The following is a 17788-nucleotide window of genomic DNA, read 5'->3' on the forward strand; positions in this document are numbered from 1 at the left end:
CGCCTCCAGCCATATTCCAAAAAAAAAAAAAGAGAGAGAGAGAGCAGATCTATTCCAGCCCCCGTTCACGGGACCTGAAGACTCTCAAAGTCTAGCATGGCCCTGATGGTCCTCGCCCGTTTCCCCAGGGGATCAGCTGAAGCATAAGTGGGCAGGCCCTGCTGATTCTCCACCTGGGGCCCGTCACACCATTCCTGTCAGGAGCAGAGTCTCGGAGTCGTAGTGACCACAGGCCATAGCTAATTCCATGCTCCTCTTTTAGACATGAAACTATGGCCCAGAGAAGCACAGTGGTTTCCCCATGCAGCTGATGAGTCCCAGGACCAGGGCAGGAATATCTCATAACTCAGACTAGTGCTCTTTCTCATCAGTGATTTATTTTTTTCCCCCAAGTGCTGTACTATAGTAGAATGACAGCAGGAAGACTGTTAAACAGGGATCGATTTTAAATCACCAGTTATCATATGGATGCAAATATCCCAGATGTCGATCCAGTCTATAAAACCGAGAACTTCACTCCATAAGTCACTTCTGCCTCTAACATCTTACGCACGACGAGAGATGAAAAACAAACGCAAAAGAAAAATAGGTCCGGAACTCCATTGTGCCAGCAGAGACAATAGCGTGGAAGGTGGTGTCTTCGCCTTTCCACGCTCCATCTTCTGAGCTACAACTTTTATACTGAACCCCCTCCTGAGCTGAGGTTTGGCTCCTTTAGAGGGTAATTTTGCTCGCTGGGGAAAGAGGAGACTGAGGATGTCTGGAGCAGGCCTGCCCCACGAGCGCCAGTCCGTGTAAAACAAGACATTGCAAAGGGATTCTTTTGTAGCTGGAGCAACCGCTGCCTGCAGTTGGGCCGTTCATAGACCTTATGGTGAGACCAGAGATCTTTTTCAGATCATCAGACTTCAAAGAATCACAGAGAATTAGAAACTTGGTAAAGTTTTTTTTTTTTTTTTTTTTGCATTGCACTTTACTTGTTGCCTTATGCACAGATTGGAAAACATAGTAAAGAAAATGAATCCCCTAATCCTTACAAAGCAGGGCACCACTGTTAACTTTTGCACTGTTAATTTTTGGCACATGTCCTTCTAGTCTTTTTTCAGGCATTTTTAGATAGTTTATATACCATACATAAAAATTGGTATGCCTTTCTCTTTTATTTATTGTAAGCTTTGAGTTCACATGGATTCTAAAGTGAGTGAAGGACTTCGGAGAACTTACCCAATTTCTAAGGGTCTTCAGTATTGACAACCACAAAGAGAAAAAGAAAATAAAAGAACAAATCAGTTTGTAAGCCAGATATGCCTTTTGCAGTCACATATACACAGGCATGCACATTTGTGTGCACACACATACCCATGCACACTTTGGATGTCACAGGTAGTGACTACACTGTGAGCAGAATCTGCCACCCCAAAATGCACTGCTTTGGCACACTCATCATTTAAACTAACATTACTTAAGAAAGAGCTGGTACAAGAAGGACACTCTGACCTTAGCTCCCCTGAAAGCAGGAAATAAATCTGCTACATGAAAGGTACCCTCCTGAACCAGGAGAATAGAAAGTGCCCTTATCACCTGCAATAGGGAATTTAGGGCTGAGAAGCCTGAGTAAACACGTCTTATTACTTCTTCCCTAATTTGCTACCCCAAGCCCAAACCCCTTTGTCTTATCAATCCTTCCCAAATGTATTGCTTTCTTGTGTAAAAGGTATAGAAGCTGCTTGTTTTGGTCACTTGTTTGAGTCTCAGATTTTTATGGGCTCCTGTATGCACAAAATTAAATTCGTTTTTCTCTTATTAATCTCTCTTACGTCAAGTTAATTATCAGACCAGCCAAAGAAACTAGAAGGGAAGAGGGAGAAGTTTTCCTCTCCTGCAAGCCACTGTGTGACAAAGAGGGAGCTAAATCTCAGCTCATACACGAGCCCCAGAACATTTAGCCTGTGGCCAGCATCATAAATTATCGTCTTCCTTTTATATGTTTGTAATTGCCACAAACCCACGTTTCTGTTGTAACTCTTCTACTCTTACTCGCCTTTAGCATGTACCTAGGTCAAGTTTCATCCCCTCACCAAGCTACTTCCTGATTTTTTTTTTTGTAGAAGTCTGAATTTTTTTTAAATGTGGTAATAAACTTGCTTGCATGAGGTTTATTTTTTTTATCTTACAGATTTTATTTATTTATTTGTCAGAGAGAAAGAGAGTGCACAAGCAGGGGGAGCTGCAGAGGGAGAAGGAGAAGCAGGCTCCCCACTGAGCAGGGAGCCCGATGCGGGGCTCGATCCGAGGACCCTGGGATCATGACCTGAGCCGAAGGCAGACGCTTAACCCACTGAACCGCCTAGGCACCCCGACCAGAATCATTTCTACACATATATTTATTATTTTTTTCTGTCAAAACTCTGAGCCAGATTTAGCAGCTTTTTATGAGAATATTGGTCATCAATTTTGTTATGAAAGCAGAATTGGTCAAAGATCATTATTAATAATTATGGAAAATGTATCCTCCCAGAGCTCAGAGCTCCTTAGAGAGATGAGAGGACCTCACTTCTTCCAAGGGCCACACAAATTAGTCCAGAAAGTTATATTGTCTGTTAAGTGTTTAATCCTCTAGAACAGATTCCCATCATCTCTGAAATCCTGTGGTTACCCACAAACCTTATGCTGAGGAAGTTCCTCCTCACATCTAACCTAAATGTCCCTTTAGCTATTTTATGAAGTCACGAAGCACTATCTCTTGCATCTATAGCCTGAAATAAATTTGGCTGTGATAATAAAGTTCAAAGGGAAATTAAATACTTCCTCTCTTTCACCCATTCTGACTATTGATTGTTAAAAAAACTCTCGCTACTTCTTTAGACTACTGCCTACCTACATTCCCAGCCCAGCTTTCAGAGGATTGATGCCAACTAGGCAGAAGAGATGGCATTATTCATCAAATTCTCAATCCAGCTTATCTAGACCCCTATGCCTAATTCACCCATAATCATTCATTTATGATCGTTACATCATGATCACTTACTGAAGTCACTGGTCCTAATTTGACATGAATGGAGGGCGTGTTAGGGCACAGGAGATAATTTGATGAGAAAGAATGAGCGAAGTCTAATCATGCAGGAGCTTGAAGGTCAAGTTGAGATCGGATGTGGAAGCAAACAAGCAAACAAGAAAAATGTAGCCTGTACCAATGTATTCAGAGTGAAACTGCTGGGAACTGTGATTTTTGAACTTGTGTTCAGGTTGATCCTGCTTTGCAACCATAAAGTAGATAATAAATATGAACATCTCTAATTGCAAGTGGCTGAAAAACCCAGGGCCTTTACTGTAGGAAGAGTAAAAGTCACAGGGCTGCCCTTTACTCAGTTTCAGTCTGTTCACATCCAAAGCACTCACTCTGCATCTTACCTTTCTGGATCCCTAGGGGTCCAGTTTGTCAGCACCAGGTCTGAGTGGACCAGGATAGGAGGGAGCCCCAAGTTTCTGGAGACTTCAACAAGGGGAAGGGCAAGATTTCTTGGCAGAACCTTTTAGATATAAATCCAGATATATACGATCACGATACGATAGACAGAATATACGGCAGATAGATAAATCCAGATACATATGACTGTGATACAATACGATATGATAGAATATACGATTAGTATATTCTTGAAAGAATGCCACAGAGGAAGTAGTCATGGTTGCCCTCTATTCCGGCAATCCTGTGGTAGAGAAATGACCTGGGCAATAAAACTGATATTATCTGAGTGATCCATAAATACACACCTCACTTTCATATTTTTTTTTCTGTTTACAATCTAGTGGATATATCGTTTATAAGTACAAGCTGAAATATATAATAATATTACAAAGCTGGAGCACATACATACAGATATAGCATAAAATGATCTCTGAAAATTGACTACAAAGAAGGGCATCAAATGTTTGACCAAATGTTTGAACATGAACTGGGTTGATGCGTAGTGGGAAAAAAATCTCTATCTCTATCTACTTATCTATAGACAGAGACAGCTACATAAATATGTTGATATATCTGTGTGTATAAGAACACAAGCATATTTACACATGTGGGTATGTATGTACACACGTACGTGTGTGTGTGTGTTTATGTGTCACTCAGGAAGAGGAATGGGGAGGATAGAACACTTCATCCTGTGTGGCAGCCAACTCTGTCCATCACTTCATAAGTCAAACCCAATAATACCTTCAAGTAAGTGACCTCAAGACAGTTCCCTTTCAACCCCTAAGTTATCTGAGGACCACTCCAAAGAGACTCATCTGCCCACAAGTCCAGAAAAACTATTCAGATCTATGGGAGACCAGAAGGGGTCTCTTATTTGCGGACAAGGCTAAATTAGTTTGGATCCAAAAGAACATTCTCATGCTCCCTATCTCCCACTTCCATTTTTATTTCCCCCTAAGATAAAAGTATCTATTAAAAGAGCCCCACTTCTGCCTTTGCTTTCCCTTAGATTTTTAGATTAGACTTGGGACAGAACAGAACTGTTTTTTAGGTGGAAAACAATAAAGAACTTTAAAGAGTCTTAAAATTCAAACTGAAGTTTAGCTTTCCTTGGGAATCAGGGGATGAGGAGGGCAGTGCAGAAGGGCAGTGTCTATTTCAGTGAAAAGTTAAAAGATGAGACGCAGAGAAAGTCAGGGATGATCTGAGGCCATGGCCAGGGGTTTCCTGTTCGCCTGGAAGTGAATGGACACACCTCGTTAGAGACTCCCTCTCCTGTCAGCCTTCTTCACTCCACTCCTTCCCCCATCTAGGATTATGGTTTGGAGAACCCAAGGGGGAGGGGAGCCCAGTGGGATGGTTGGTAGTGTACCTAGATTCCATACTTTCTTATATCAGGCACACAATTTTTAAAAATAAGATGTCCTAACATTTAAAAACTCTGAAGCAACTCTATACTTTCCTCCTCTCTCCTTTCTCAACCTCCCTTCCTTTTCCCATGGGAGTTTCCCATGTTTACTTGGAAGAAAAGAGGCAGAATCAATCAAGCAAACCAAATAGGCTGGGGCTGCTCAGTGAACATGAAGTACTGGAACAATGTAAACTCTGATTCCTGGAAAAGGGACACTTCTGCAAAATGAAAGGGAGTAGTGCTTTTTACTACTGCCGTCAGTGGAACTCAGAGACTTCACCTTGCAAGGTTCAAGTTGAAACCATAAAACGTTAAGTCAAGATTCAGAAGAGATTTAAATACATTATTAAGAGACCAATAATCAGTAGAAAGAAAGGAGTATTAAAAATTTAAAATTAATCTTGTTAATGTCAAGGAGTGCCTCTAGGGAAAGAAGTTTGCATTGGTGAATCAGAAGGTCTGAGCATGGCCTTGAATTTTACACTGACTTGCTCTTTGACCTCAGACAAGGACTTTATCTTCTGTAGTCCTCAGCTACCTGTAAAATGGGCATAGTGGAGTTTTACTTACTTTATGGGACTGTGAAAATCAAGAGATAATGTATGTGCAGAGGCAGACAAAATGCGGTAAAAGGTAAGCTATCATTAAGTATTTTATGAGACCTCAGTTCTTGCTTTCAAATGCATCTTGAAGCATTATTGCCAGAAAGAAAACAGATGTGAAAGCTAATGAAAGGGAGAAATGGCTACAAGTTCTAAAAAAAAAAAAAAAAATACCTTCTTAGGGAAAAAAATTCTTTCATTGAAGTGGGCCACTTGCCCTTCCTTCAATGGATAGCCAGAGAAAAGAACAAGAAAGGACCTATCTTCCAGAAAAACAGCGGGGGGCCAAGCAGGGAGCGCATTCCAGGAACAGCCGACCTGCCGGACTGCAAGGCGGGCACCTACTTGCCCCGTACCTCTTCCGGCTGTGTCTCTCCTCTCTGCCAGACGTAGCCCATGGTCATGAAGCTCAGGACCAAGTGGGCCAGGCGCTGTTCCCGGTAACTCTTGAGGAACTGGCAGTTCAGCAGGGGCATCTGTTCAAGACAATATGCACACATTATCAACTGCAGGGCTGAGGATGGGCACAGGGGTTCTCTGACTGGAAGGGCTCATCAGGTGTAGGGAACAGGTTATATTTTTGTGGAGGAACGAAGAGCCTCCGTGCACACCCATTCTCCCCTGACCTGAGGACCCTGCAGTACGGAGGGATTCCGGGCAACATTGTTCGGGATGTACCGAACCACTCCACTCAAGCTCCCTTCTGGCCCCCGTGGTTGTGCCAGCCACTGGTCGCCTCCACCGAACTGACAGATTGGTTAGAGCGTTCTCGTATAATGAATTCCCGAGACCGGGATCGTTTACTTCACGGAGCGTACCTTGGCAACTTTTATAGCCCTACCTATCAGGGCAGCTCTGCTTCCTTGACATCCTGTAACCCCGGTAACAAGCCTGCGCAGCGGGCCTGACTCAGCTTAATTCCGAAGTAAAAGGAGAACCAGTGGAGTTGGGAATTTGACCAAATCCCTAGGCATTAGGGCATTAGCCGAGCTGGGCCAAAGGGTTGTGCAGTCCCTGTTTGAACACTTCCGATGACCCTGGCTGGGTGTTTTCACCTCTCCATGCCCTTTTCCTCGTGGAAATGTGTCACCTGGAAGTTTACCGATGGCGTCCTCATGAAAGCCACACCTTTCACAGAAGTTAATTATTGACAGCCCTGCCTAAAGAACAATGGGTTTCTCACTTTTGCCTGGAACAGCCTTGCCTGTCTTGGTTGACACCAACAAGGAGCTCCAGCTTCCTGGCACGCCCCCTCCCCACCTCTGCTCTCCTCCTTCCTCCCATGGCTGCCCCAGATCTAGACACAGCCTCATCCAGATCTTCCCCTCTCCGGGGTCCTTAAGTGCCACAAAAGGTGGTGGCGGACGTCTTGTGTATCCTTTTAAGCTCCAGGCACCGCCGAGCAGCCTCAGACCTGCTGCTCCTCCCGCCCGGGCTCCCTCCCGGCAGCTCGCGGAGTCCTCCCTCTGCTCTCCGCTAGAGGGCAGCTTTCCGCGTCTGTCCGCCCCTCGCAGCTGCGTGTTTATTCCTCCTAAAAATTGGCTCTGATAGAATCGCAAATGCAATGTGCTCTAGGCTTCCGTGCTTGCGTGTGTGTGTGTGGGGGGGGGGGGGGGGGGGGGGCTGCTGAAATGTTTCATTTCAACAGGAAGCAGCCTGAAAATTCTAACAATAGTTATTGAGTACTTGTTATAAGGCTCCTAACTAAAGTGTTTACTAGGCAGGATGCTAAAAACTTCCCACGCCAGACGGTGTTCCATCTTCCCCCCAAATCCACAGGACAAAACAGTCAGAGAGGGTAGGCATTGGGTCACAGACCTGGGAGGGACTGAGCCAGGGTGTTACTTAAGTTCTACTGACCACTGTCCTGCTTTCTCAAGTTAGCACTCCCTGATAGAAATATGAGAGCCACACTTGTAATTTCAAATTTTCTAGCAGTGACATAAAAAAAAAAACTAAAAAGAAACATGAAATTCGTTTTAATAACATATTTTTCTATGTCAGTATATCCACAATATTATCAACACATGGTCAGTATAAAAATATTGAGATATTGTGTTCTTTTTATAGTAAGTCTTCAAAATCCAGTGAGTGGCTTATTTATCAATTTGTCTTAACCACATTTCAGACGTTCAATAGCCATAAGCCCCTCTTGGCTACCTCTAATGCAGCCTTAAGGGAAAGGAACAAAGTCTGAGTTGGAAATGTGGCTCTTGGTTAGAGGTTTTCTTGAAAATTTCTTGCACATTCCAGAGTCCCTGGACTCTCCCTTCCAAGCAAACACAAAAAATTAAAAATGGAAAAAAAAAATATTTAGAAAAAAATAAACAGCAACAACAAATACTCTTCTTAGTAGTGTAAGTTTTTTCTACAAAAAACGATGAAATGGTTAGGGGAAGAATGAGTCATAAACTTAATGTTTTCCTCAATTTAAAGTAATCAACTTATGGGGCACCTGGGTGGCTCAGTCGGTTAAGCGGCTGCCTTTGGCTCAGGTCATGATCCTGGGGGTCCTAGGATTGAGCCCCACATCCAGCTCCCTGCTCAGCGGAGAGCCTGCTTCTCCCTCTCCCTCTGCCTGCCACTCTGCCCACTTTGTGCTCTCTCTCTCTCTCTATCAAATAAATAAATAAATCTTAAAAAAAAAATAATCAACTTGTTTTCATATTTGTGTTTTAAGATGGAAAGTAAATACAGAAGTTGTAAAATGCAATCTCATTACAGTTATAATTTTCATTTTCCTGATTATTAATAAAGGTTAGCATCTTTCATACGTCACTTGGTCAGTCATGTTTGCTATTTTGCAAAATGTTCATGTTTACTGCACCTTTTTTTTTTTAACTTGGTTGTTTGTCTTTCTGTTTTATTTCCAGGACTTTGTATATCCAGGATACAAATTTTTTTCTCAGTTATATATGTGATAACATCATCTTTCAGTTTATGGCTTGGCTTTTCATTTTCTTTATGGTCTATTTTGATGAAGGCAGGTTCTATTTTAATGAAGTGAAGTCTATCAGAAAAATATCCCAATTTTAGTCATTAGGAAATCTTCCTTAGTCCAAGTACATATTCTTTTAAATTCTCTTCTATAACTTTTAAATTTTTGTCTTTTACATATAAATTCTTAACCCATCTGGAATGAATTTATTTTTGTTTATGATAAAAGTAGCCAATCCAGTGGTCCTCTTTGTTTATTGCTGGCCCCATATCATCTGATTTTAATTTTTGTAGTTTTGTATTATGTCATGATAACTGATAAGGCAAATCTTCTCACCTTGCTGTTGTTAAATATACATATATTTGTTAATTTACTATGTAACACGGCATGATAAACTAAACATTATCTTACTTTCACAACTTCCACATCTTTTTTTTTAACATCTTGTTAAAAATAAATATAGAATTTTAACTCCATCATCATGTTAATGCACTTTGGCCACAATACTATGTCCATACACACACATGCATGCACAAATTATTTTAGAAATTCCTTCTTATTTCACAGACACATTAGTAGTGATTACTAAGAATTAACTGTACACCCCCCCAAAAAAATTGACCATATATTTCATTAATTTCATTGTTTGGGGATGTTTCTTAAATACTCATTTTTCATCTTTCCTGAGTCCTTTATTCTGATTTAGATTCAGGATGCTAGAATAATTTTTGAACATTTGAGACAAAGTGCTTGGATAGTATATTTTCTTATTTCTTGATTTGACTGATAATTTACTTTTTTTAGTTCTTATGGATGGTTAATAAAATCTGGGTTCTAAATACCTTTTCCTAAAATTTTATTAATATTCATACATTATCTTTAAAAAATATCAGTATAGACAGACATATATTTATTTTATACTTTGGATTATAACCCAATGCTACTTTATTTACTTGCTTGCTATATTGTTCTATATGGGCCACTGGGGGCTCTTTCAGGTTGGTTTCTGTGTCCCATTTGACATGTCCCAACCTTTCGTGTTTGTTTGTTAGCATTCCTTTACTTTCCAGCAGTGCAAGATGTTTCATCTTGTATTTGCCCTGTCCCAAGTTTATAATCAGCCTTTTCTCCAAGGAGCCCTAGTTCTTTTTATTGGAGAAGGGTTATTTGTCCTGACACTGGGCTTGCCCATTGCTCCTGGGAGCCACCGCTCCTAGGTCTTCACAGGGGACAAAGCTAGGAACTGTGTCGTGTGCATGTGTGTCCACACATATTACATATATCCATATCCATATAATATTGATTTATCCGCATATGTTTATCTATTTACCCACATATGTAATGCTAAGCATGACTTTATACTCATGTCTCCAACTCTAATCCAGGGCCACAGGTTGATTCTAGCCTTCCCCTTTGGCCAATTTATAACTTTCATCTCTGGCAGCAAAGTATCATCCACCATCCAACCCCCAGAAAAACCAGTTTCCCAACTAGAGTATAGTGATTCTGTGCAATTCCTCTTGAGTTTGGCCATACAGATTGCAGCCACAGCATCGTTTCCCACCAGGGCTTAGGTCAGCTCCTTTCTCCCCGCCCCCTCCTGAGAAGTTGTCATACATCTGGAACACAGTTACGCTCGTTTGTCATAGTCCGCATTCCATCCCAAGATTCCCCCCCAGTTCCGGTTAATTTTTTTTTTTAATTTGCATACAATTCTCTCTTTGTGATATACAATTCTATGGGTTTTGCCACCACCTGAGTACCCCACAGAACAGTTCTAACATCCTAAAACTCCTCCTGCAGTAGTCAACCACCCACTTCTTCCTCCTCAGTCCTTGGTAACCACTGATCTGTTTTTGGTCCTTACACTTTCGTCTTTTCCAGAATGCCACTTGAACGGGATTATACAATATACGGTCTTTTGAGTCTGACATGTTTCATTTAGCAAAATACATTTTGACACTGAATAGCATTCCATTGTGTGGATATAACTTGGTGTCTCATCCAGTCAGGGATGTTATAACAAAGTACCACAGACTAGGTAGCTTATAAACAGTGGACATTTAATTCTTACAATTTTGGAGGCTGGAAGAGCAAGATCAGGGTGGGGTGCCAGCATGACAGGGTTCTGGGGAGGGTCCTCTTCTGGGTTGCACACAGCTGTCTTCCTGTTGTAACCTCACATTATAGCTAAGGAGGGCCAGATAGCACTCAGGAGCCACTTTTATAAGCACACTAATCCTCTTTATGAAGGTTCCATGCTCATGACCTAGTTACATTCTGTGTTGGTCAGTTTAATGTGTCGACTTGACCAGGCTAAGGGATGCCCAGATAACTGGCAAAACATTATTTCTGGGTATGTCTCTGAGGGGGTGTTTTTGGAAGAGAATCGCATTTGAACAGTAAGCTGAGTAAAGAACATCAGGCTCAGCGATTTGGGTGGGCATCATCCATTCCATTAGAGCCTGGATAAAACAAAAAAGTGGAGGAAGGATGAATTTTCTGTCTGCTTATGCTGAGACATTGGTCTCTCGGGGCTTGGTGCTTGGACCTTCGGACTCAGGCTGAGACGTACACTGTTGGCTTCCTTGGCTCTCAGCTTTCCTCGGCCCCTAACTTGCAGGTTGCAGCCTCCATAGTCATGTGGGCCCGTCCCTCCTAGTAAATCTTTTTCTCTATGTCTCTCTATATCCTATTGCTTCTGCTTCTCTGGAGAACCCTGACTGAATCACCTCCTCAAAGCCCCACCCTTTAATCCCATCACATTGGGGATTAGGAATTCAAAATCTGTGTTTGGGGGCAATAAAAACGTTCCGTCCACGTTCTCAGTTTGACTATTCTCCTGTTGAGAGACAAGCTGGTATTTCCAGTTTGGGGGATTATGAATAAAGCTGCTATAAACAGTCACATACAAGCTTTTCCACGCACATCAATTTCCAGTTGACTTGGGTAAATACTTAGGAATGTGATTGCTGGGTCTTATGAAAAGTCTATATTCAACTTCGTAAGAAGCTGCCAAACCATCTTCCAACGTAGCTGTACTATATTTTGCATTCCCACCAGCAAAATGAATGAGTGTCTCTTTTGGTACATATCCCCATCAGCACTTGGTAATGCTGAATTTTTTTTTTTAATTTTAGTTGTTCAAAGGTGTTAAATTGTCTCTTAATACTTATTATTATAAATAATCCCGTTACTCCATAAGTAAACTAGTTTTGTTTTTTATTGTTTCCTGATTAAAACTTGAGAAGTTTTCTTATTCTAGAAAATTTGAAATTTCACAAGGATATCTGCATATGTCCCCCGCACCCCCATTGTCTTTCTGATAAAATACTCAAATCTTTCATAAGATCTGAAAAACTTTGTTCTTATATGCTTGAAGCTTTGTTTTTTCTCCACCTACACCTCTCTGCTTTGGGAAATTCGATTTAGTAGAATTTGGGTCATCCATTTCTCCTTTTCATGTACTTTATTTTCCTGAGAGTTGGCGTTTCTTTAATTTTTGCTTTACACTTTATGAAAAGTGTGTCCTTTTTCTATAACCAATGTTTCTCTGATTTATTTGAGTTTATATTGAGTGTTTTGCTTGCTTATTTCTTTGCTCCCCCATTAGTTCCTTTTATGCACAATTTCACCTATTTTTATGAAGTAATACACTGGAGACATTAATTAAAATTTTAAAAACATTGATCCCATCAGAGCCATTAGTTGTGAATGTCCAGTCCCTTCCTACTGTGTTTTGACTTATTCCTTCTCTTCATATTATATGGTAATTTGGTGTTATTGATTCATGTTCAGGAATGGTGGTCAGTTCTATCAGAACTAGTAGCTATTAAAGCATCCCTTAAAAAAATAAAAAATAAAAAAATAAAGCATCCCTTAATCATTTTCCCAGAATGCTGCTGAGTCTTTTCTTGTGCAGCTTCCTGTGAACAGGTCAGTTGCCTGTAGTGTTCTGTGGGGGTGGAGTGGAGAAAGGGGATTCTTTCTGGAATAAGATGGATGTGCCTAAACCAATAAGCAAGTTTTGTTTGTTGGTTGGTTGGTTTTTTACCAAAATATGGATAGGTTTCCTGGGGCTTTCTAAGAGCAAGGTGGCTTGCCTGACGGTACTTTAAGATCAAAAATGTAAATCCAATTATTGTGTTGTTTGTGCCAAGTAAAGGACTCAAGAGAACAATTTTTTAGTCTGTAGCTGCATGTATGGTCCTGGAAGCCGTAATATTTGCTTTTCATGACTGATTTCCAATTGATTCAGTCTCAGCCTGTGCTGGTGACGTCTTTTTTTTTTTTTTAAGATTTTTTTTTTTTTTTAAGTAATCTCTACACCCAATGTGGGGCTCGAAACTACAACCCCAAGATGAAGAGTTGCATGCTCTACCTACTGAGCCTGCCAGGTGCCCAGTGAAGTCTTAAAAGTGGTTTCATGTAGTTAGATGTTTTATAAGTAATTACAAATGTAAAGACTGGTCACGACTGTTGTAATAGTTTCCTAGGACCACCTCAACAAATGAAGACCAACTCAGAAGCTTAAAACAGTAGAACTGTATTCTCTCACAATTCTGGGCAATGGAAGTCTGAGATTAAGGTGTTTATAAGGTTGGTTCCTTCTGAAGTTTCTAAGGGACATTCCATTCCATGTCCACTTCCCAGGTTCTGGTGATTACGAGAAACTCTTGGCACACTTTGGCTTTTAGATGATCCATCTCTCCTATCCCTTGCCTCTGTCTTCACATGGTGTTCTTCTCTGTGTATCTGTGTGTCTGTGTCCACATTTCCTTCTTCTTATAAAGACACCAGTCATATTGGATTAGAATGCAACCTAATATAGTATGACCTCACCTTGATTACATCTGCCAAGACCCTATTTCCAAATAAGGTCACAGTCCTAGGTTCCAAGTGGACAATTTCTGGAGAGACACTATTCAACCCAGTAGAAGTGTCAGGGGATTATTTTCACAGCTGCACTAAACTCTTTCCCGAACTTCCATGTTTTCAGTAGCCAGAAGTTAGCTGTACACTCCCGGCCTTTTCTCACTGATATTTAACATATGAGAAGCACCAATTCAATGAGTTATTCACTTCACTCATGATAGTTTAATCACATAAAGCCTAAGGAAAGCCTGGTGCCGAGATCTGTGTAGTTAACAAATAGAACCTTAATCTGTCCTTCTACAAATTGTTCCTGACTCCACCTTGCTTCTATGCTCTGCTATCTGAGACAGGAGAAGGAGGCTACAAAGGCTCAATTTGCTTTGGTTGAATGCTTTGCATGGGTACCATACACTCTGATATAATTTGCTTAATATGAAACAAACGTTCTTAAAATTTTATCCATCTTTGGTACTTTCTCTTGTTTTCCTGCACTTAAAGATATTTTCCTATTTTTCTTCTTTTTGTGTTTCTTTGGTCATATTAGAGACTTTATGCAGCAGGAAAATAAATTCTTAGGTTTAGTTTGCCATCTTCATAAACACTGAAGGCAGTCTCTTGCATCTCTTACAGGATTTCCAATCTTGTGCCTGCACTTAGAAGGCATCTAGTAAGTACTTTTAAATCCATTAGTGTTTATAGATATTAAATATATTTAAGTCAGTGATGGAGAATTTGGGAGAATGGAAAACCTTTCTTGTATCTCTAAAACCTCATGGCACTCCAAATTGGTGGGATTAAAGCTCATGGAGAAGAGACTAGAGGGAAGTATAAATATATATTGAACACTGTTGAATGGCAGGAACTTAGGAAGTCATTTAGCCCTTACAACAATTCTATGAAACCAGAACTTCTCCCCTTCTGTAAAAAAGAAGGCAGAATTACAGGGGTGAAATAATTTCTTTACAAGTTGGATAGCTACTATATGATAAAACCAAGATTCAAACTCAGGTCTTCCTGAATCAGAGTCTATATTTTCTTGTTGCATCTTCTTATTATTACTGTGGGATACTGTCAGTGCTCTGGGGACCAAGAAGTTTCACTCTTTCTTACTCACTCTTGGAAATATTGCTCCTCTTACCAATTATTTCTGCAGAACCTACCAACCTGACTTTATAACTCAGTAATTCTCTTGACCCAACTATTCTATGAGACCCCGATGATAAAATCAAGGGAGAGGAGCACTAACATGTGACATGCAAGGAGGACACTGAGAATTTCATTGCTTACCCTTCTCCAGCTAGAGCTTATCCATCAGCTTACCTATAATTCCTAACCAGACAGCCTCCCTTCTGTAAACAAATATTTGTTCAGTGCTTAATATGTTCCAGAAATTGTTTTGGGCAGGCTCTGGGAATTTTAGGGAAATGCGTGTGTAATATGATTTAATATCATTCCACTCTTCAGGAAAGGTGAGGTAGCTTTCTTGATAATTTCAATGGCAATGATCGGTGTCCCTGGGTCCACTGACCCACTTTCATAATGCTGGTAAAGATATGTGGTGTGGGGTTGAAAATAGGATGGTGAGAAGAACTTAAAGAGAACAAAAGAAGAACTTAAAGAGAAGAATAAAAAATATATACCTTGTTCACTCGAGCTTGAAGCTGGTGACTCTCAATCAAATGAGGGAGTTCGTTGGCAATTTCCATCCAAGGCCTAAAATGATCTGGAAGTTCTTTCTGCATTCAAAATGGAAACATCTCAGTATTTTAGACCTCTTGGGGAAGCAGCCTGCGGGAGTAGCTGCTTACAGATTTCAGTTTTAAATTAAAATTCAGGTCAGTTCAGTTCAACAAGTATTGAGAATTCACTCTATGCTGGGCCCTATGCTAAGCATTGCAAACACACAGATGACTGAAATACAATCCTTGGGCTTAAGGAGCATGTGGTTTAGTAAGGAGAAAAAAAATGTAGTCAGATATATCCCAGTGCAGTGTAATATGTGTATAAGCTTAAGAACTTGCAAAGAAGAGGAAGTTGTTAATTCTGTCAGCAGTTGTGGGAAATTAAAGGGAAGTATTTGTAGAAACATGACAATTGGGGCCAGTGTTAGAGTCTGAAAGTGACTTTGCTAGGGGGAAGTTTGCAAATGGGAAGGCAGTAAAACAGAAGACATAGTGGATATAGAGATAACTGTGATTCCTGGGACTACAGGTGACTCAGTGCTATTGGAATATAAGCTCAGGAGAAAAAGTGATTGATGATGAGACCAGAAAATCAGATCAAATGTGCCTTTTAAAAGTACATAAGAATTTTCTTTTCATGTAGTTGGTAACATGGTTTGATTTGAATTTTAGAAAGATAATTTTGTTTGTAAGACTTGAAGATATAAGGTCAGATTAAGAAGGCTTTGAAGTACTATTTGAGAACTAAATTTAGGCAATGACATTGAATTTACAAAGGCAATATTCAAGAAATATTTGGAAAGGGACACCTATGTGGTCCAGTTGGTTAAGTGTCCAACTCCTGACTTCAGCTCAGGTCTTGATCTCAGGGTCATGATCTCAGGGTGGTGAGATTAAGCATTGAGCTCTGCACTCGGCTAGGCAGAGTCTGCTTGTGTTTCTCTCCCTCTACCCCTCCCCCTGCTTGCACTCTTGCTTTCAAATAAATAAATAAATCTTAAAAAAAAGAGAAATATTTGGAAAGTAAAATTAAAATGATGAGATGATTAAATTTAGAGGTGGGGGCTAAGGGCAAGATGACTTCTAGTCTAATAGCACTGCCTGTGCTGGACCCAGGGTTTAGACAAGTAGAACATAGGCTGAATTTCAGCAATCCTAACTCCATCCCAGGAAATGACACACTATACCTATTGCTGTAAATAAACTTATATTGGAATATAGTCACACTTGTGTGTTTACATATTGTCATTGGCTGCTTTCACAATACAGCAGCAGAGCCTCGGGTAGTTGTGACAGAAAAACTGTATGGTATGCAAAACTTCAGGTATTTACTATTTGGCCCTTTACAGAAAAATTTGCCAACTCCCAATCTATCCCTATGGTCTGGGCCTCCTTTTTCAGAGTATAAACTGTGCGACTGAATGTTGTGTCTCTGGGTTAAGAAGGAGAGGCCGTAAGGATGATTTCCAGGTTTAGGAAATAGGTTATTGAATGTAGCGATTGGAACACAGATTGAAACAGAAATGCAGGGGGATGTCAAAGAGAAGGCATAAAAATCGTGAATTTATTTTTCAATATTTATAGCCTAAAATGTCTGTGGAATGTCAAGATATGGCCACATACCGGGCAAGTGCCTTTGTAGTTTGAAGTTCAGGATAAAAATTAGTATTAGAAATGCACAGTTGGGAGGCATAACTGTGGTTAAAAACTCCATATGTAGTTAAAACCACAAGAGTGTATAAAGTCATTCAGGAGAAGTCCCAAAGTGAAAGGAGAAGGCCCAGATCATCACACTGGGGAATAGTGACAAAGCAGGCAGAGGAAGTGAATCCAGCAACACAGATCAAAATGAGGTTCAATGGGCCAGAAGAGAATCATCCAACAGAAATCAATACTTTAGAAGACATTAGAAGACATCAAAGAAGGGACTCATCAGAAGGTCAGGTGTATCAGTAGAAAGTTAAAGGAAGATTGTCTCCTTTGGAAAAAAAAATTAAGATACTCATGTATATCAGTCTTTCTATATATAGAAATTTAGGTCAGGGTCATGGAAGCAGGGTTCAAATTTTAGTGTGTTGAGGAAGTGAGAACATAGAGACCGAAAGCGTAAATTACTATCTTTAGGAGAGTCTTGGGCATTAGCAAGGAGGCATGTGGGTTTGAGAGCTATCTCAATTTTAAAATGAGAACCTTGAGCAGTTTAGTCTTGAAAGAGGAGACTTTGAAGATAAAGGACAGACAGGAGTAACCGCAGGCAGAATGTCACGGAGGAAGGCGAACAGGGGAGTAAGAGGCCAAATGAAGCATCTGGCTTTGAATTGATAGAAGGAGGAAGTCTGGAGTCTGAGGAAATTTGCTCTTTATGAACTCAATTTCTCATTAAATGGGAGTGAAGATCAGGTTCTATGAGTTGAAGAAAGGGGTTGGTGTTTAATTATAGAAGGGAGAAGGAACAGGAAATTAAACATAAAAATACCAGCAGTACACTATAATATGCCTTATATTATGTACATTATCCTATATTATAATGCTATATAAGACCCAGTGCAGTTTGAAAAGCGTAAGTTTGGAGAGGTATGGAACTATAAGTTACCTATGAATCACTTGTTGGAGGTGGTCCTCTGTCAGAATCTGAGACAAAATTGGGTTCAAACTCCTAATTAATTCATAACCTGGGTGAATCTAACATTCAATCCACAATCTCTGAAAATTAGACTTTATTTAATCCTCTCTTTTTTATCTTTAAAACTGAATCAGTTCAGGACAAACTGAGAACCCCCTACTAGCTTTCACAACAAATCAGATTAT

General features: G+C 40.3%; 1 protein-coding gene across 1 annotated transcript in view; it reads right to left on the minus strand.

Moving 5' to 3' along the window:
- The window catches only part of IDO2 (indoleamine 2,3-dioxygenase 2), a 57809-nt gene that overhangs the window by 24329 nt on the left and 15692 nt on the right, over nucleotides 1-17788 (minus strand). Inside the window, exons 2-5 of the mRNA XM_032413305.1 lie at nucleotides 14939-15034; nucleotides 5842-5961; nucleotides 3412-3530; nucleotides 1225-1239 (exon numbers count right to left, since the gene is read on the minus strand). Of these exons, the coding sequence (XP_032269196.1) occupies nucleotides 1225-1239; nucleotides 3412-3530; nucleotides 5842-5961; nucleotides 14939-15034 (350 nt within the window). The remainder of the gene's footprint in view (nucleotides 1-1224; nucleotides 1240-3411; nucleotides 3531-5841; nucleotides 5962-14938; nucleotides 15035-17788) is intronic.

Source organism: Phoca vitulina, unplaced genomic scaffold, assembly GCF_004348235.1.
Source record: "Phoca vitulina isolate PV1807 unplaced genomic scaffold, GSC_HSeal_1.0 scaffold15, whole genome shotgun sequence".
NCBI classification, from domain to species: domain Eukaryota; kingdom Metazoa; phylum Chordata; class Mammalia; order Carnivora; family Phocidae; genus Phoca; species Phoca vitulina.